The following is a 20,949-nucleotide window of genomic DNA, read 5'->3' as shown; positions in this document are numbered from 1 at the left end:
ACTGCTGTATGCTGCTCATATAACCACATAGGTTACAGTACAATGTACCCGCCAAAAGCCACAACATGCTCCATATCTTCTGCTCTAAAAACACTCCAGCTGCCTTGTGTCAGAGCTTCACCAGACAACAACACAATCAACAGACAGGTATACAGATTAGATATCCCTTATTTAGTAAAAACAGTTACTGTGACACATAACTAATCTCAGGTAAAATATGTGAACATGGACATCTGCTGATTTCCCTTTCATATCTGTTTAATGTACAGTAAAGGTGTAGGCTTATGTCACCATTTATGTGCTGCAGGCGTTGTGGTTAGAAAGTCAGCAAGTGCAAAGTGAAAGTACTTGGTGTCTGGGTGTTGGTGTATATTACTATGTCTCAATGTATTGAAGCAACACAGACCAGATAAAAAAAATACAGCAAAATTTTAATTAAATAATTTTTTAGAATGTGGTTAAAGGGTTAATAATATTCAGACACATGCCTACACCTTCTGTTATAGTATCCAGAACATTAGTGAGAGGTTTCTGTGTAAGTTTTCAGACTGGGGCCTATTTTTCCCATCTTAACAATACAGCTCACACTTAAGTAAAGATGCTGATGGGGAACAATGTGACTATTTTCAACGAGGTGTGATTGATACAAAGCTGGGAGCGAGTGGGGCCTGCATGTCTGCCCAGCTGCCCTCTGAGTCAGGTCCTGTCTGGGGTGACTCGTCTCCCAGAGAGCACACAGCATCGCAGCAACTGGTGACAGCACATGTTTCAGGATTCTTGGGATTTGGGAAACAACACACTTCAGTTGGACGCTGCTTATTAAGAGTTTGAGGTCACGCTGTGTTCCCCCTGACAAATTAGCCATTCTAAAAAAGAATCAGTGTCATACTGTTGCCTAAAAACGACATGTAGGTCATTTGTCATCCGCTTATCATTTTCTGGAGACTTGGTGTGAACATTAGCAGGAATAATCTGATGAGGGAGCAGCATGTGTGTGCAATGTAAAAACAAAACGGGATACCAGGATAGACATGGGCTAGAATGACATTCTCACTGTAATATAATCTTCAGTACAAATACTGTAAATTCACTGCTTCGTGAATATTAAACTGAAAAATCTTACTGCTTTCAACAGAAAATCAAAAAATAGTCTCACTGCTGCTAAAATAGTGTAACATATTACTACAGCTATATTAATGTTTCAGAATAAACACAGCATAAATGTTGTTATATTTTTCTTTAGCTTAGTTTAGTATGAATATGTCCAATCAGAAAATGACAACATTTATATTTTGTACCAAGTAGCAGAAAGTAAAATCAAATTGAAGGACAACATGTATATTTAATTGTTTTACATGTTCGAAAAAGTGTTTAAATTCCACTCCCTTCAAGCTAAACTATAATTTTGTCTGCATAATATAATATAATATAATATAATATAATATAATAAAATATAAAATATGTTGTCAACTAGGAAATTCATCAAATCAATCATCAAAAATAGAAGCAGAAACTAAAACATATTAAAATTAAATACACAATTTTGAAGCGAATACTGAGTTAAGTTGTCTCCATACTATAGATTGCTGTACAGTTCTGTTTCATTACACACAGGACCTGTCAGTCCGTTCTGCAGTGGGCATTTTGTGAACCACACTCCAAACTTTGAGGTTATAGTAATTTCTATGGGTCAGAAGACTTCTTCATCCTGTTTTTGCATTGAAAAATCACAAACTATTAGCTACCTAAAATTAAGACACGTAAAAAAAAGCTGAATAACTTTAATGTGGAATAGATTTCCACTAACCGGGTAAAGCCATGTGGCGACTAGCTTAAAGTGTTTGTTAAGCTCAGTCAGTTGTCTCACTGATCCTAGTTGTTTGTTTCAGAAGTACACATATGAGTTTAACATACAGGGATGGAATGTGGGAAATGTTGTTTTTGGGACTTTGTCATAAAGCACTGTAAATTCCTCATCAAACACAAAACAAATTCACATCTTTTTGCAAAAATGATTGCTGCCTGAAATTCACCCTTGAACTAGAGGACACTCATGTCTAAACTTAATGAGGTCTCTAGGTGATTAAAATATTAAAATATATATTTGAAAACGTTCTTTAATAGAATCCTATTGTTAACTATAGAGAAAACCAACCCACCAGAGTATCTTTGATTATGACTTAGCCTTTGTTCCAGTTAACTGCAAAACATGAGAAAGCACACCCATTTATGAGCTCGGATTTAATTGTACATTATGCATGCTTGGATATTGCTTGGGGTCCCAGTTTAATCCATTTCAAAGTTTGACTGCAGAAACCACAAAACTCTGCTCCTATTCATCCTCACTCTTCACACTTCAAAATCTCTCATGCCATTCAGACTGTAAGGCCTCTCCTTTTCACTGAATAACATTTGAATGCTTGATGGTGGCGTGTTTGCTAACAACTGACTTATATAAAAGTGACCCTGATAAAATAATTTCAATGATCCAAGAATAAAGAGTTTACATATAGTTTGTCACCTATGGTTTTGCTTTTTTTGCTGAAAAAAATAGCTTTTAAGATAGATAAAATCTATCCCCCGAAAATCAAGCTTCAATGCATATGCTCCTCTAGTGACATCACATAAGGCACAAGGCAACTGATCTGTTCATTGCATTATTTTCCTCCTCCTTTAAGTTTTTAATAAAATTCCCTGCTTGAGTGACAACACTGCATGGATTCTAGGATAACATGACAGCAATAAAATACATGTAGGCTGCTGACCAGCGTAGACTGGTAATGAATCTATGGTAAGGTCTGTTATATGTTACTTGTCCACCAATTTACTAATTCCTGCTGCCCTTCTTGATTGTTGTGCCTCTTGTGATGTCATCACTCCAAAGCACAGTTAGCAAGGGTTTTTTACTTTGGTGCGCTTATAAAAAAAGTATTTCGTGAGATCCTGCAGCAAAAATAAACATTTCATCACCAAGTTGTGTTTTTATTGTCAGAATAGATATGTTAGAGAAAAAAATACCATGCGATAACCATCTTTAATGACTGCAGTAAGACCTTTTAGCCCACATGTTAACCTCTCACTGCCTCTCTGCGTTTGTCAGAGTTCTATGGTAGTCGGAGCTGAATTGGATAAGATGAGAAAATGGGCACCCCTGCTGAGTCCTGCATTAAACGTAATGATGGCAAATAAACAGTCTGTTTCAGCCCGTCAAGGCCATCCAAGACTGACTGTCCTGTACATCATCTTATTGGAGGTGTTTAGGTTAGTATGGGAGGCAGTGGAAGCACTGATCAATGCTATCTTTATGAGGACGCTTCTCAGTGACAAAATTCTCCCCTCTTGCAGATCAGGTTAGCAGGAAGGCTTTGCTCATGAAAACAGGAGAGGAAATGTTTGGAAACGGCCAAAGTGAATCATCCTTCCATCACTTTCAGGTCATTCATGTTTTTGAGCGAAGTAACCAAATTGAAAATTTCGGTTCTTAAATTTTTTATTTTATAAAAGAAACTCATTGAACAAGTAAACAAATTGCCACAGATTAATGTGGGGAAAGAGAGAAAGCAGATAAAAAATCCCTTCTTGGTAGGTGATTTTCTGATCTCTTAGTTGCTTCCAGTGAAGACAGACATACATTCACCTTGAAACTATATAAACCTTGTTTCTATATGAGGTAAAATTGTGTGTGTGTGCTTGAGTGACTGTGTGTGCTCAAGATGGGTGAATATGTCAGTGGAAATTAGCTGTAACAGACGTTTTCTTTCTCCCCTTACACACCACCAGTTCAGTAAGTGAACAGAAATAATAGAACCAGTGTGAATACCCAGAACAGTGTGATTTGCATAGCCCTAAGTAGTTTCAGTTCTCCACCTTTACATTTTTACATTAACATAATAGGAAACTGGAAAGAAACAGTAAGTTAAAGAAAGATAAAATTATCTGCAAACCTTTTCTACATGTATGATTTAAAATTATTGTCTTAGTTTTTACTGTTACTTTAAACTCATCTAACCTCTGAATATTGTTTTATTTGAAAACAAAATAAAAACACAACTTTGAATTTATTTTTTCTAACTTTTTGGCACTTAAAATAGGGAAAATAAAAAAAAATGTTTTTTTCTTTCTGGTAAATATGTGTACATACAGTGTTTATAAAAGGAAGACAAGGTTAACAAGTTTAAAGGAAATCAAATCAAACTGTGACAGTCAAAGACAATGGGAGCGCCTTAAAGTATGCGTTAACGTTTAAAACAACTAACAAATCTAAATGGACCTTTTCATTTAAATCTCGGGAGTCCTAATAAAACCTAGTTTAAGAAGCGCAGACTTGTTTGAACAATGAGTGTAATCATTTTCTAGTTGGCGGTTTTAAAAACGCAACCTGCAACATAAGTTTAACTGTTTCACTCATTACCTTCCTCCAACTTTGGCCTTTGACCTAATATTTAAATTGTACGTTGTGTAAAAACGCCACTATGATTCAGTTCATCTTCTAAATCAAACAGTCTACACCTACGTCTCAACAGTCTAAACAGTTCCCCTCTAAATTCAAGAGAAAACCTGAAAGAGGTAATGTTCCCTTTATAAGAAAAAGTCACACAGAAGATGACTGAAATCACCTACATGAACTCTTTATTAAAAACATTTTGCAACCATATATCACTATCACTTTATGTCATATTAACTCTTCAAGATCAGACGAAACAGGTGTGGGACTGAGAGACTTCAGCTTTTGTTATTCATTGAAAATGAATCATTTTCACGTTTTTTTCATGTTTCTGTGATGTGGCCTACATTAAAAAGAAAAAGCAGAAAGGAAAAACATTTATTTTCTCCTGCGTTAATCTGCATCAGGTACAGAAAAACACGTGTGCTGTCGTGAATAATCATCCGCCTTGATGACGATGGTTAAAATAATACTCAACATTAGTATACTTTTTCAATGCATAATTTTTCTGCACTTACTTTTTAGGCTTCCTAAACTGTTCAACAGAACTCAGTTTTTTCCCTGCACCTCTGTGTTGGAGAAGCCCCCTGGCTGCAGTCTGTAGGTGTCCTGTTGGTGTGCGCGCTGCATATGTCATTGGGTACGGTGTCATGCATTGGTCAGCTTTATCCAAGCTGTACTTTCGGAACAATAATAGTGGATAAATATTGGCTTTAGTGACATATTGGCTTTAGCTTTTAGGTTACAATAGTTTTTCAAAGTTTTCAAAGACCGAAGGGGTTGTAAATAAAGGGAGTACTTCAAGCTAGGCCATTAAATACGGCGCCATGCATGAACATCTCAAGCTATGTGCTGACATAAAATATGAAACCTGGTTTTTTATATGCTGCATGCACTCTAGCTCTACTTCGTTTTCCTCTAAATTAATGGATAACATTTTAGACTAGAATTTGGGCCCATGTCTGACTGACTAATACTGTGTCTGTGTGAATTAATGGCTTTATGCAGCCAACCAAAGCAGTTCTGCTGTCCTGCCTGGTTTAGAGACATTAAACTATGTAGATAATGTTGATACTTTTTAAATTAGACAAACTCAGATATAATACATACAGTAAATAATATTTATATAATTTATATGCCTGTTACATGGAAACTTTTCATTTATTACATTTCAAATAAAGAGTATCAACAGAAACAGATCTTTTCCCTTTTGGGTTGTATTCATGATTGAAACGAGACCTGCTTTTGTTCCTTTTACAGTTCAGTCTGACCATTATAACATCCCAAATATGCTAAATATTGTATTTCTAAACACAGACAAATAAAAGTGCTTTATTTTATTTTTTTATGTTAAACATTAGTTAACACAATAATTGTATAACTTTACACACTGACCCCAGTAAGATTTAGATTTCAAGGCAGCCTTTAAATTTATTAACGTGTTTCTTCTGGCTGGAATTAATATTAGGTGTTTTCATTAATCCAGCTACAGATCTGACTTGAATTGGATAGAGAGATTTGAGTCATTGCAAGAGACCTTCCATCCAAAAAAAAAAAAAAGACTTGGACCTCAACACCAAAGATAAATCATCAAATGCTTTTCCACTGCCCTTTGAAAACACTATAAATATGTTACAGCTTGCCATTTTCAAATAGACTAAATTATAATAGATATGTCTCATTTCCTGGGTTTCAATAAAAATATTTCAAAATCTAAAACTGCGAGGATTATGAATAGTTGCTGGTTAAAATGTACTTCTATGATATAGTTTGTAAGAAAAGCAGACAGTTAGATTACATGATTAATTGAAAAAATACTTAAAATAATTATTTTAGTGTATTTTAGACCAATCAGTTTTTAAGTGCTTAGGAAGGCCTCAGGCTTCAGGATGCTAATTTTGTTAGGATCTTCTGAGGGTTAAGTGGTTAGGAACTAAATTAAGCCTCTACTAAAGATGGGAATGACAGTTTTAAGATAGATAGATAGATTTAAAAAACAACAAATTAAGTTTAATATATAATATTTAGTGGGAATTGCTGAGACTTAAACTCTTGGACTTGGATTTTATTTGAGAAGTTCTGTGCAAAAATTAGTGACTTATTACTGGTCCCACCTCTGGTATGATAGTTCACCTAGCACCAGGTGTCCTGTCCTGACCTGAGATTCTCCACAGGCCCCCTCCTGAGCAGGACGACCCGCTGTGAGCTCCAGAAGCTGACCACCTCGTGCAGCAGGAACAGCAACCTGGGAGCCCATTGTACTGGTAATGGAATCCTGCCTTGGAGATGGACTCGCGTGGAAATAGATGCATTCTCATGTAGACGTGCTGGTTTCCCACCCTCTGACTCAACACTTCTGTCTCCACTGTATAAGCTTTTGAGGCTTGAATTCTTCCTTTCTGCATTTCAATGGCTTTCACCACCTGAGTATGGCAGAGATACTCCCTCCCATGACACATGACTGAAAGATTTATCAACCTCTGTGCAAGATGTGGAGATGGCCTGACTCAATCAAGATGATGGATTAAAGAGAGGGTTATCGAGAAGGTAAGAAGCTAGAAGATAAAACTATTGTTTTGATTAGTTTCACATTTTTTCATAAACATAGACAAACACTTTTTCCAGCAACATTCTTAGAAACTGAAGTCAGTCCCTCCACCAGTTAGTTGATATAAACACGTCTGAATCCTGCAGTTTATGAATCACAAACATCACCATAGCTCTCCGATGGCCCTCATCACTGCAGCTTTTCTCATATTAAAGGCTGAAGAACTAGCACAAATAAGACTGAGCAGTTCAGCCTTAACACAGCGTCTAGCTCCAGATCAAATGAGGAAATGACATGCCAAACACAGGAAAGCTCTCTGATTCAATACTGCATGCAGAGGGTGATTTTAAGTCTGTTGTGCTTTATATCTTCAATTTTCTGGCTAACAAAGTTTAAACTGAAAGAAGAGAAAGGAGGGCTGGGGGGCCTAGGACAAAAAAAAAAAAAAGAAGATATATCTGTTGCTCTTGTGCTACATGAAGCATAGCAGTGAGGCACTGCCAACTCTCTGAAGTGCATTTGGAGATATAAACTTCACAAGATCTTCAGTATGTCCTCAGTTGTTTAATTAGAAAATAAAAAGCTGAAGTTTGAGGCCACATTTCAGAACAAAAGGATATCCACCATTAATTGTAGTAGAAGCATCATGGTGTGGGGTTACGTTTCTTCATATAAAGCATCAAGGTGACTCAAAGCATACATGAAGCAAAGCATGAAAAGCCTACTGAAGCATTTCTGGACGGATGGATTTCATAAGCATCTCCTGAACTGTTCTCACGTGTTTAAGTAAAACAACAAAAAAAAGCATTTTATATACAACCCTCTACCCAAGATGTCTCTTGTTAAGCTTTTTTTTCCCTATAGTTTTGTTATTTACAGGGTATTATTTAAACATTGTAAGATATATTTATTATGTGCATATTTTTACTTTATTTAGTATTTCCTACATCCATTTATTAAGTTCTGTTTAACAAGACCTTTCCATGTACTGATTTATTCATTATTGAATGTTATTAATGACACTTTAATGACAGATGAACAGACATATGCAGCTAACTTGTGTCTCGTTGTTTCTTCAGAAGGAACTGGGGTTCTTGTCAAAGAGGATACATTTTCATGTACAGTTCATAATACTAGTCAGGTCAGTCAGTCATTTTCTACCGCTTATTCCATAGTGGGTCCTGGGCGAGAGGAAAGGTGCACCCTGGACAGGTCGTCAGTCCATCGCAGGGCAACACCCAAACAACCATGCACACACTCATTCATACACCTAAGGGCAATTTAGAGAGACCAATTAACCTAACAGGCATGTCTTTGGACTGTGGGAGGAAGCCGGAGTACCCGGTGAGAACCCACGCATGCACGGGGAGAACATGCAAACTCCATGCAGAAAGACCAACAGTGCTACCAACTGCGCCACCATGCAGCCCCAATACTAGTCAGGTTTAACCCCAAACCCTAAAGTGTGTGTTAGAAAGGTGATGATAAGGGGGGAATTAATTTTTCAGCCTCCTAGTGATTCCAAATCCAGGTCAAGAAAACAATGGCTTCACCGGAAGAAAACTCCAGTTGTGGAACAGATTAACCAGAGTCCAGAAATGTATCTGACAGAATATTTGTTGTTGTGGATAAGAGGTGTCTTCTGGAGAACCTTTGCAAGGTAGTGCGAGCAAATATTGCCAAGTCAAGATGTGGCATGCCGATAGATCCATACAGAAGCACTGATTTCTGAATTCAAAAGGTGTTTTATATTGAGAGGGTGCACAATTATGCAAAATGCTTATTGTACTTTTCTTTTTTTTCCCCTAAGATTGTTTTTGTTTTTTTATTTAAAGAAATTTTTTTACATTAAATGTGCACATAAAGTTGCATGCTGTAGCGGTTGAGTGGGTGCCTCATATACAAAGGTTATAGTCCTGAATGCAGCTGTCCTTGGTCAATTCCAGATCGTGAGACACTCTGCCTGCCCATTTTCTGTCTGGTAACTGTCAATAAAGGTTACTAGTGCCAAAAAAGCACAGACAATGTACACATATAGTAAGAAAATAATCTAACATGCTTTTCTTATTTATTACTAACACCTGGAATTTCAACATGAGTGTCTTCTATCCACTGCAAATGCGCAGTAAATTGAATTTTTCTGTCTTTTTCAGTGATAATTTGCAGAATCTTGTCGTGAATTAAACATCAATTGGACACACACAGCTAGTCTTGAAGAGGACACATCTGCACATTATTCCCAGGATGTCATCAAGCCGGATCAGACGCCAAAACCCCATCCCGACCGACATCAGCTTTAGTTATCTGCCCAAAAGGTATTTCAGTGGTGGTTTTATTGTGTCTCTGTAAAGGTTCAAAGTCAACCTTACTTTATCATCACCCTGCTACTGTTGAAACACTAATACACTAAACTTTAAAAGCCTTGCATGTCAGAGGAGATGGTGAGAAACACAAATCTCTCCAAAGTATTTACAAAGAACTAAGAATTCACCAATTGAAAAAAGCACAGTTTATTTAATTGAGTAATTGTCAAGGTATGTGACCTTTTTCCCCCTTTTCTTCTGTGTTTTAGATTAACTATTGTCACGGTCACAGTCCAAACTTACTTGAGTTGTACTGCAGGAACGTAGCAAACACTGCACTTAATCAGGTAATGTGATCGGAGGAACCAGCAAAGGACAATAAAACAAAACCAACTAATATACAGAGCGAGAACAAAGGCAGGTAATCAAGGAACTAAGAACAGGTGTGACAATAAGGCAGGAAGGCAAAGGGAGCAGGTGAAACTAATACATAGATTAAAACATGGCGAAGGGACCAATAAACAATACCAAAACGAAGCTATAAAAAAATAACCAAATGAAGCATGACAGTAAAGAATAATCATGAACCGAGAAACTAGAGGGAACATAAGAAACACCATAACCTAAGAACGAACAAGGAACCCATAAAGCAAACCAGAATACAGAGTAAAGAAACTTAAAACCACACTGACTGAACGGAATGGAAAAAGGCAGAGAACCTGGGGGCTAGAATAATTATAAACAAAATGTAAACATTACTAAACTAACCTCTCAGGAGGGACTGGAGAAATAAGATAAACTAGAGAACCAGACTGGGAGGACTAGGAAACACAGACCAAATACAAAATAACTGAAGAAGAGTAAATAATAAGTAGAATAACTAATAAGCAGAAGAGTGCAAGGGGGAGAACAATTACCTAACCATAAATAAAACACAGAGATACTAGATGGGAAACTAAACTAAACAACCCAAGGAAAACAGAGCACAATAATAATCATAATAATAATAGCAACAATGACAACAAAGAGAAAACCATACTAAGTCATAAGAAAAACAACAATAACTAAAGGAGCTACGAACGAGGAGGGAGAAAACAAACACTAGGAGGAAATAAACAATCAGGAGTAAGAGGAAGTAACCAAAATAACCACGACTACCAAAATACAAAATATAAACATCTTAGATAAAAAGTAACTAAACACAAACAGAGTCCAAACCCTGACATTTATAAGAGTAATGAGAAAAAGCAATGTTCTTGACTTTAAAAAAAATCAGATGTTCCTCGAGAAAGGCAATGAATAAAATAAATATATTTATTTTAGTTTTTGCAGCAAATCTAAACATTCTGAATGAGATTGAAAAGACAAGGAAAATTTAAAACTGTTTACTACTGACAGACAATTCAAATGATCTAAAATAATTATAGATGGAACTAAGTCATTACTAGCACGAAGAACGGTTTACAGATATTGTGTGTTGCCAAAATAAATTGAAGCGAATAGACGGTATAATTCTTGGCAACATTTTCACAACTATAAACTAAAAAAATGAAAAAACTTTGCTGATATTCCTGCATACGTAATCTACCTTTATCTTTGGACAGTTGATTTTATCAGCCTTTTATGTTCAAATTTAGGTAAAGGAAACTACTACCAATCAAATCAGGCAATTCCAAACAGTCAAAAGTAATCAAAAGAAGAAAAATATGACAAAATAAAGACAGAATTAGGCGACTTCAGGAATTCACAAACACAAAACCACCCTCTGCAAAACCCAAAGCCAGCAAACAAAATTAAAGAGTCACACAAAATTTTTTTCAGAGGAAAATATTTTAAGTAACAATTCTAAAAAGGTTCATTGGAATTACTGAAAACCCTCAGCTTGAGGAAAATCACATAAAAGGTTTTATTCAGCAAAATTCTCATGAATACTAAAACCCACAAAGAAGCCTGAAACAGTCTTGAGTAGAATACAATTCAAAGAACATTTAATCAAAAAATGTATAAATCAAAAAAGTCCAGAGAATAATTGTACCCTGTTCAGAATGATTTCAGCTAAAAATCGTTGAAATCATTTTTCACCCCAGTGGTGTCTAACAATATCAGAATTTACAACCTTGAACTGCGTGTTCTGTGTGTGTGTGTGAGTGTGTGTGTGTGTGTGTGTGTGTGTGTGTGTGTGTGTGTGTGTGTCATGTGCCAGTAAGTTCACTTAAAAGGCAAAGAGACAAGGAGGAATTTTATTTTCGAAGTGTAGTATTGCATCATGTCATGTAAGATCAGCAGAACCAGAGTCCAAAGGCGACTTCAGGAATTCACAAACACAAACACCATCCTCTCTGACTGAGTGGATGGAACCTAAAGCCAGCAAACAAAGTAAAAAAAGAGCCACACAAAATTTCCTTCTAGGAAAATGTTTTATGTAACAATTTATCAATTTCTAAAAAGGTTCATTGGACTTTTTTCAGAGACATTAATTTATTGCTGAATTTTAGGTGTCTAAAAGCAAAACAAAAAATCAAAAAGGAGTTTTATTGTGATTTTATCACAGCCAAATGTTTGAAGAACCTGCTGTGTCCTCACATTTATTTCTAAAACTAAACAATGATGGGTAAAACATTAAACCCATCTGTGGCTGAGGTGTGAACAGAAGAGGATACAAGAATTTGCACGCTTCATGTGCACGAGTAGAAGGGCTCCAGCGCAGATGTCTGTATTTCTGTTGCTTTTTCCTCAGATACATCTTTACAGCTATGGCTGCGGTATGCCGGTACGAAAAGGTATCAAGCGGTGAGGCTGTCACTCATTCATAAGGTGAATTGTGACTGAAAGCGAGAGTGCCACACAGAGAACCAGAGGTGAAGGCGGAAAGACATTTGCAGAGAAGGAAGATAACGGTTGACAAGTTGTAAAAGGGGGAAAGTTCCAACACAGAAGAGGCAAGCCATGAGTCAGAATGAAACCTGTCAATAACCAATCATCTGCTGCCCAGAGTGTGCAGCTCATTGAACAGTGACTGCCGGAGAGTACAGTTCCTTCACAGCACACACTATCTATCTAATACCTTCTCCTCTTAGGTTTGGGTGAATTCATTTTTAGTGATCATAAAGACCAAATATTGTGCAAGTATAGGTTGACAAAAGCACTACTTCTCCCCCCAAAAATAAACAACATAGATATGTCCAGTCATGTTGAATAAATTAGAAAATGTGTTCTAATGAGGCGTGTTTGTCAAAATAAAAGTACCTTTAAAAAATAATAACCATTAAGCTGTTATTAACACATCGTTTTCATTTAGATCACATTTCTGTATTAAAAGGTTTTTTATTAGTCTGATATAATATTCTAATCTTAAATGTTATGTTTTTATTGCCAGTCAGGTAAATTTGTATATGTTTCACCCAGTGAACTGAGTTAAAAAGTAAATGAACTTTTCAATAATGTTCTAATTCATTGAATATGATTATGTGTGTATATATAATAAACATATATATATATATATATATATATATATATATATATACACTGCTAAAGAAAATAAAGGGAATAAAGGGAACACTCTGTCAGCGTAGTGTCCAGAGCCTGGAGGCGCTGGACACTACGCTGACAGACACAGCAAACCTTCTTGCCACAGCTCACATTGATGTGCCATCCTGGATGAGCTGCACTACCTGAGCCACTTGTGTGGGTTGTAGAGTCCGTCTCATGCTACCACGAGTATGAAAGCACCACCAACATTCAAAAGTGACCAAAACATCAGCCAGAAAGCATAGGTACTGAGAAGTGGTCTGTGGTCCCCACCTGCAGAACCACTCCTTTATTGAGTGTGTCTTGCTAATCGCCAAAGATTTCCTCCTGTTGTCTATTTCATTTACACAACAGCATGTGACACTGATTTCACAAACATATATATATATAAAATTTGATTTTGACTGAGGTCTTTCCAAATTTGGAAAAACAACGCTACATGGCAAAAGATATTAGAGCTGATGCAATCTTCTTTACTTATTTCAACACTGCAAAATTGTGCATAAGATTAAGTGTGTGTAAGAGGGAGAAGCTGTAAGACTGCAAAAGTGTGTGAATTTGAATGACTGATTGTGTGTAATAAGCGGCACTCCCGCTAGCAGCAGGTGTGTCCAGGGTAGTCATCTCTACAAAGACTTACATGGCGTCCATCTGCTAATACACCAACCACTAAATCTGTTTCAACTTCTCTTACACTTAACCCCTTATTTTAGGAAGTGAAGCCAGCATCTGCACAATGTATCATGTTTTTTAAATTTATTACATCAGTATGCATCAAATGATCTCCTAAAACAAAACTCATCCTTGATCCTTTAAATCCATAAATGGAATTGTTATGTTCAATATGACAACTTTAGTGCCCTGGCAAGGTATTCATCTGGGCCTACATGATTACAAGTAAAAATAGATACAAACTCCAACTAAATGTTTCTCTAATTTCAATAACTTGGATTTGTTGAAGTGAAGTTCTGTGAAGTTATTATCAGTAATAGTTTACATAACCATGGCAGAAAGAAGTCATATTGCAGTGGGTTTGTAGAAGAGCTACATAAGGCTAACAGATAGTGAAACTGGCCCACTGAAAACTGTAATGCATGTGGGAAGCAACTTGTAAGCAGATATTAAAAATCTACATTTTTACATGAATCCATCAACGATTTGTCAGTCCACTGGAAGTCATCGAAGAGGTTATCTCTCTGTCCTTTTCCAGATATCATAGTAGTTTGGAAATTATTCCAGTGGATTTTAACAGCTGACTTACTTCACCAAAGCAGCATCACATCTGAACATGGGTGTGATTACACTGGAATCATCAGATCACATGAAGGCCATAACAAATAATAGTCAACTTGGCAAAAAACAGAGAAGGGTCAACTTGTATCCTCTTTCCCCCTTCTGTCTGACCATAGATAATGAAACTCTGAAGCTTATTTCACAGAGATAGATAGACTGATTTTCCTGGCAATTATCTTAGGTGACATTTTATGTTTCACATGTGCATTTAGTTGTGTTGAAGCGGTGCAGCCAACCAGATTTAAAAAAAATAAAATGTAGGTTTTCAGGGGAAATATTTGAATACAAGATCCACTATAATTATTTTTTCCTTCACATTATCATTTCAATAACTTATATTTACTTTTCAAGTTTTAAACCAGGTCATTTAGGGATTGATCATTGTAATAAATGGTGGATCATTGTAGTTCAAATTTGATGATTCCTGTGGGTTTTTTGACTGTGGTAATGAAGTAGGTGAAAGTGAAAAATGTATTATCAGATCATTAAGGGGAAATTGTGTTGATAAAAATCATAGAAAACATGTATATTGTACATTTTTATATGAAGGCAAACATTTTAAATAGTCAAAAACAGCAGAAATAGGCCTGGACTCCTTGGGCGTAGGAATAGTCTCTTCTGATAGAATACATGGATAATATCCTCTAATATAACATATCCCATGGATATGGACATTTCCAGTTCCACAAGGATCTATTGACTTTTTGACAAGCTGACTGTGATACATCCACTATAAGCAGGGGAACTACAACTAAAGATAACTTCACAAAACCTTGCAGCAAAAAACTATTCCTTTAAGTGCTGCTCGAAGTCAACATAACTAAGCTGGATGCCTGATGCTCACTACACCTTTAGATTTGATTTGTGTGATCTACAAGATCTGTGAATGTTATGTTGCACAAGAGCAGTGTATTGTGAGCGATACAGGAGAGATTGTGTTTTCGGTGATAGACAAGAGGCTATCCTGTCCTGTGAAGGAGCCAGAACATGTTCATGCTCATAGTCATCCAGTGGAAAAATCCAAGTCGTTAATCATCCAACTGAGCAGACGGAGGACTTAAAAGGGGAATAAAATGTGACAAAACTCCTGTGTCAAGATCTCAACAGTCTTTCAAGCAGGATAAAGCCGCATGGAATCTTACATTGTCCCTATGTGAACTCCAAATCACTTCTGTCTGTAAATGACCAAGAAGAGGACAGGAAGCCAGAGTTTCTAAAACAACTGACTGATTACCTAAATGCCATATGATCAACCATGGGGCACCTGAACTGTCTGGATGCGTTTGAACTACAAACACACACACACACACACACACACACACACACACACACACACACACACACACACATACACACTGGCACACACAAGATCAGACTTACTCACCCAATGAGAGAGACCATCTGCTCCACAATGTGCTTGCTGAAGGTGATGATCACAAACAGTTTCTGTATGACAAAGAAGCACACAGAGAAGGAACAAGTCAGTTACTGAGCCATAAGGTCGCTGCTGGGGTGTTGAACAAGGCATTGTGTATGCATCATGGTTTAACCAGTAATACCCTTTCAAACACACACATACACACACACACAAACACACACACACATACACACACACACTCCTCTACCACCACCGTCAGACACATCATCATGCCCAAACCCATGCCTTGTAAGCCTAAAGTGGTTTTGGTGACATGATGGGCAATTGGTCATGCAGGGTAAGAAATGAAAGGCCCTGATTGTGTGACTCGTCACAAACACAACACACTAGGTCAGGAAAAAGGCTGTCAGCAGAACATCAAGAGAGAGAGTGTGTGTGTTTGTGTGTGTGTGTGTGTGTGTGGGGGGGGGGGGGGGGTGTGAGTGAATGTGTGGGAGGAACACAAAGTCAGAGGAGTGGAGGAATCAAAGGTGATGTCTCACTGCTTCAGAGGGGGCTTCAGTTCCTGTCTGGCTTGATTGCTGCTTAGTCGCTGTAACAGCAGGGAGAAACAGGCAACTGGCAGCCATCCTGGCTCGTACAGGCTAGGTGTCATTTTAAGGTTGAGGGGGTCTAGAACATCCACACCCTAACTGACCTAATCTTGGAAAACACGCTACTTGTGCTCCATGCTGCCGTGGGATAACATCTTGTAAACTGACAATAAGAGATGAAGAAACCAAGAATTATTGTCTTTGCTCATTTACAGAAATGATAGTAAAAAAAGAATATTCAGAATTTTTTTATATTAATGCACAAGCTCAATACATTTTTGTTTGGTGTTATTTCCAATAAATGTAAAAGTATAGTTTGAAAATGTTTAGCATGCCCCCCGAACCCCCACAATATTTTTTTTTTCATTGAACCGATGCACTATCTGTAAAATTCTATGATTGATGTTTTTGAACCAACTCTTTCAGCGCTCACATTTTTTAAATTTTGTGAAAAAAGGTCAAATATGGCTCACGTCAATATCAGACAAGTCAATGTTGCCCAAACAGGATAGACCAGATAATTAAATCAGCTGTCATCTCATTTGTTCACTGGCCAAAGGCTTTAAAAACTGCTTATATGTTAAAATAGAGCTGTTGTGTTTCTCACAACGCGTGTGCGATTTAAAACACTGAAGGTCAACCCTGATTATAAGTGAACACATTTCAAGTGAAAAGAGTCAAGATTTTTATTAACTCCAACTCCGAACTGAGGAAGTTTGTTTAACAGGGATCATTAACAACTCCCAATGAAGGAGAAACAAATGTGTAGAATTAAAAATGGCTGATTTGAGATAAGGGAAGATAAAGAACGATTCAGGGGAATAAACAGTGGTACAGTAACCATGTCCGTATGATGAGCTCAGTACTCATGATCACGCTACGCATCACTCAGCACCAGTTCGCCCAGGCGGCAACTTTAATTTCAAGTGACAAGGCACTTTGATGTTTGTCCTACTCTTTGTGTGACTGTTAAGCCTCTGAGCATGGTTGTGGGTTAAACAGAATAAATACGAACAAACACATTCAAAAAAATAAAATAATAAGGACTTGGTCATGTTATTATTTGTGGGCTTTTTGACACTATACGTTTTGGGGATTTTAAATATTAGCTGTAAAAATTGTATATTTTTTAATCAAGCACAATAGTTACCAAGGTAATGTGATAATATTTTGATTAGGATTTAACTGAAGATGTTCAAGCTGAGCTTTTAAAGTTTTCAATGCTTAATAAGGAAGATGTATCTGGATTGAAACATTTTTAATGCATGCTGTCATCCTGTTGGCTAGGATCTCTTGATTGTGCAGATGTTTTGTAGCTATTACACTGCACCCAAAATCAAAGACCTACGACCTTAATTTATTAGAGTAGTTAAATTATAAAAAAAATTTTTAAATAATTTTCTAGCAAAATCCTAGTACAAAAGGTACACATTACTTTTACACCAAACTACTGCTTCAAATCCCCCCAAATTAAATGCCTCCAAATTATTCCCTGACGTTTTTTGGCTAAATTCTGTTTGTTGTTGCAGTGTAGAAATGGACGGGCACAACATCAGTACAGTATTTCACTTAATTAAAAGAACTCATTTTGGCTCTTTTTTTGTACCAGCAGCTCCAACAAACACTGACACATGATCCATCATCTAAGACAAAAGGAGGGAGGAAGAGACAGCACGATGGCAGGAAAGCTGACTAAGATCCCTAGAATTGGTCTGCTTGGAAATTGATGACATTGTCTTGACTCGCTAAATTCTGCTAACTGATAATGTCAACAAAGGACACACACAGTGCCCTGACACACATCTGCACACACACACCCACAGTAGTCACACACACACACAATCCATCTAACCAGGTGAAATTCACTTGTAGCAGTTCCCAACATGTTTCAGCAGCTCTGACCACGCACATTCAAAACAAGCATTATCAGTGAAACTGTAGCATCTTTTCCTTCTACTTCAGTTGCACTGTGCTCTGCCACACCTCATTTTTTGTTCTCAGGAAAAATCACCTGTCCCAAGGGTCCAAAGTGTGCCGTTCAGTGACATCACCATTGATCCTCAGGTGACCTGCTGTGTCACAAAGCCAGAGACGTAAACCATTCAGCAGCATGCATTCAGCGAAACAAAAGACGGAAGCAGCGGCAGATAAAAAAACCCTCAATCCTTGGAGACGCCTCAGGACACACCTGAACCGCAGGTACAAAAATCAAACGTATGTTTTGGAGTATACAGAAAGACACACACACACACACACACACACACACACACACACACACACATTTGCACACACCAGGTCTCAAAATCCCCCTTTGTTCCCTCTAGGCCAATAACAGAGAGTTAATGGCCTGCTGTCAGTTTATTTTTTTGTTTGTTTTTTTGTTTTCTGCTCACACACTAAATTACTGAACAGTCCTCATTGGAAGCAAAAGTTGAGTTTGAAGTAAATTAGACCAAGCAGCTACTGGTCAGACTGGGCGCCCAGGCATGCCAGAGAGCGGGGAGAAGTCTTTCTTTCTGAAATACAGAGAGGGACGCACCTCAAATGGGAGGGGGGGGTAAAGGAAGCCTGGGTGTAATCTGGTCCTGTATGTGTGATTGTGCTTGTCCCACACGCAATTGCTCCCCCGCCTTGCCCTCACCCCATCTGTCCCTCTCTCCTTCTCATTCTCCATCACCTCCCTCAGACAGATAATGTCTGCTCTTTGCAAATTTGCTAATTTTTTAAAGTAGAATTTGGTGCTGGACAACGCTGAGTGCTTGCTTTTAACCCCTCATGTGCATCACCACAGGCACATTCCCGAATCTGCTTAGAACACAAAACGCTAAGCTCCTGACCCTAATCACAGACATACTGCAAATTCCTGGACGCAAATTGAGGATTTTCCAGGATTAGATGAATCATTAGTAATGCCAAAATTCCCAACTGTACTTTCTTAGTCAAGCTTTAGGAAACTTTCCTGGGAGTTCTCAGTCTGTTGTACAGTACACAGGGGCTGCTGCTGCAGTCACAAAATGGTTGACTCCCCTGCTTCTGCTGCACAAAATGGCTTCCCTGCGAGCATCTGCTACAGTGCAGAGATGCTGAGCCTGACAGTGAGTCATTGCATAACACAGCACTCGGTTACGACTGCATGACTGCATATGTATTTAAATTCAATTTTCAACTGCATGAAAAACAGAAGAAAGAAAATATTCTGAAAGCAGACTTACAGACATTTCTTTTAGAGGAGTTACAGGAGGAAGGGACAAATTTATTGTAAATTTAAAAAAGCTCACCTGAATATGCATTTTGATCACAGCCTTTCCAATCAGCGTTGCACCAAAAAAAGTCCAGAAGGGGACCAAAAAATGTAAACATGTAAATCCTGCCAGGTCAAACAACGGGTTGGGAATCTGAGGGAGAGGAAGGTGTGACTTTAGACCGCTTGTGTCCGTTCTCCACAAGAAATAAAAAATATGAAGAACATTAAGTATTTCTGTTAAGTTAGTTTGCTAATTTTGCTTCATTTTTATGTCCCACTGAATAAAACAGAAGATATGTAATTTTGCTAATAGGACTGTCAAAGATAAATATTTGAAAGCTGATTGGGTTAACTCACAGAGGCGCAGGCTAAAATCCCAAAGAACCCGACCTTCTGGATGAGCTTCTGGACGGCTACTTTGGCTCGGGATGCAAAATCCTGGAAAACAAAAATAAAAAATTGAGAAATGTGTGTTACTCTCCCGTTTAGGCATGCTGATATTTATGAATAACATAATTTTTTTCTTGTTCTTAAATGTACACAATGGACAACCTTTCCTTCAAGGAACAGGCTAAAATTTTAGCTTTTTTGTTTGAAATCAGTAGTTACAATCAGATCCACATCAGACTGACTTTAAGAAACAAAACAAAATTTTTTATCCCAATTTCTTAAACTGTTTATAATTATCTGCATTTGATGAAAAATTTTATCTGCATCCAAATAATTTCCTATTGTTTAGAAAATGAGTTTGAACCCGCCTTATTCACTCAGGTGCTGTAAGTCTAATTTACTAAGAGATATAGTACCAGTTGTTTTCTTTAGTAGTTTGTTTCTAATATTCTGTTTCCCAGAAAGTTATGTAAATATTTTTACCTCTTCTCCATAAATGATGTAACAAGGTGATTTATTCTCTCGGACAAAGCATATCTCAAAGTTTTAATAGGCAGCCTCTTACAAATGTGATAAAGGAACTAAAATAAAAACACAAATGTGTCTGAAAGCAAAATGATTCCAACTATATGGGCAAGATTCTAATTAATGAAGCAGAGCAATAATCAGATTTATGTGAAAGGTGCGTTTGAACAACTTTGCAGTGTTGCAGACTGATCAGAACAAATGATTTCATCCTAAAAAACTACATTTTGGAAATTAGGGACTGACAAAAATGACCTTTTAGGATTTTTTGTCATTTCTCAATGTTGGCTTTTCAAAGCATTTTGTTTTTTATTTGCACACTGACATTTTGTTTTTGAATCTAAAAGCCCTCTACTACCAAAATGAAGAGAAATGTGAAAGAAAAACTTGTTTCAAGTCCTTCCAGTAAAACTATGAGCTAAGGAAGAGCAGGAACATCAGGAGATTCTTGTTCCTTCTGTAATAATGTTTGCAGCAAACAATTTTTAACAGTTTCTGAGCCCCAAAAAAGGGAAAGAATTTAATCTTCAAAAATTAGATATACATCAGAACAGATTGTTAAGGACTTAAAATGTGCATCAAAGATATTTTCAAACACTAAAATAAGCCTCTAGGTTTCTCTTCTGTAAAAAGTTTTAAACTTTTTTATTTTACAAAGCAGAAAGTCTTAATAATAGCATTTAAATATTCGCATCTTTAAAAA

At 37.1% G+C, this 20,949-nt stretch overlaps 1 protein-coding gene across 2 annotated transcripts in view; it reads right to left on the bottom strand.

Annotated features, from left to right (window-relative positions):
- The window catches only part of LOC124876565 (vacuole membrane protein 1-like), a 70,668-nt gene that overhangs the window by 11,754 nt on the left and 37,965 nt on the right, over window positions 1–20,949 (bottom strand). For both annotated transcript variants that reach the window (XM_047379456.1, XM_047379457.1), the window contains exons 4-6: window positions 19,689–19,769; window positions 19,366–19,482; window positions 15,501–15,562 (exon numbers count right to left, since the gene is read on the bottom strand). In XM_047379456.1, the coding sequence (XP_047235412.1) occupies window positions 15,501–15,562; window positions 19,366–19,482; window positions 19,689–19,769 (260 nt within the window). The remainder of the gene's footprint in view (window positions 1–15,500; window positions 15,563–19,365; window positions 19,483–19,688; window positions 19,770–20,949) is intronic.

The sequence above is a fragment of the Girardinichthys multiradiatus genome, chromosome 11, assembly GCF_021462225.1.
Source record: "Girardinichthys multiradiatus isolate DD_20200921_A chromosome 11, DD_fGirMul_XY1, whole genome shotgun sequence".
Lineage (NCBI taxonomy): Eukaryota > Metazoa > Chordata > Actinopteri > Cyprinodontiformes > Goodeidae > Girardinichthys > Girardinichthys multiradiatus.
This window is presented reverse-complemented; position numbering and strand designations above follow the sequence as displayed.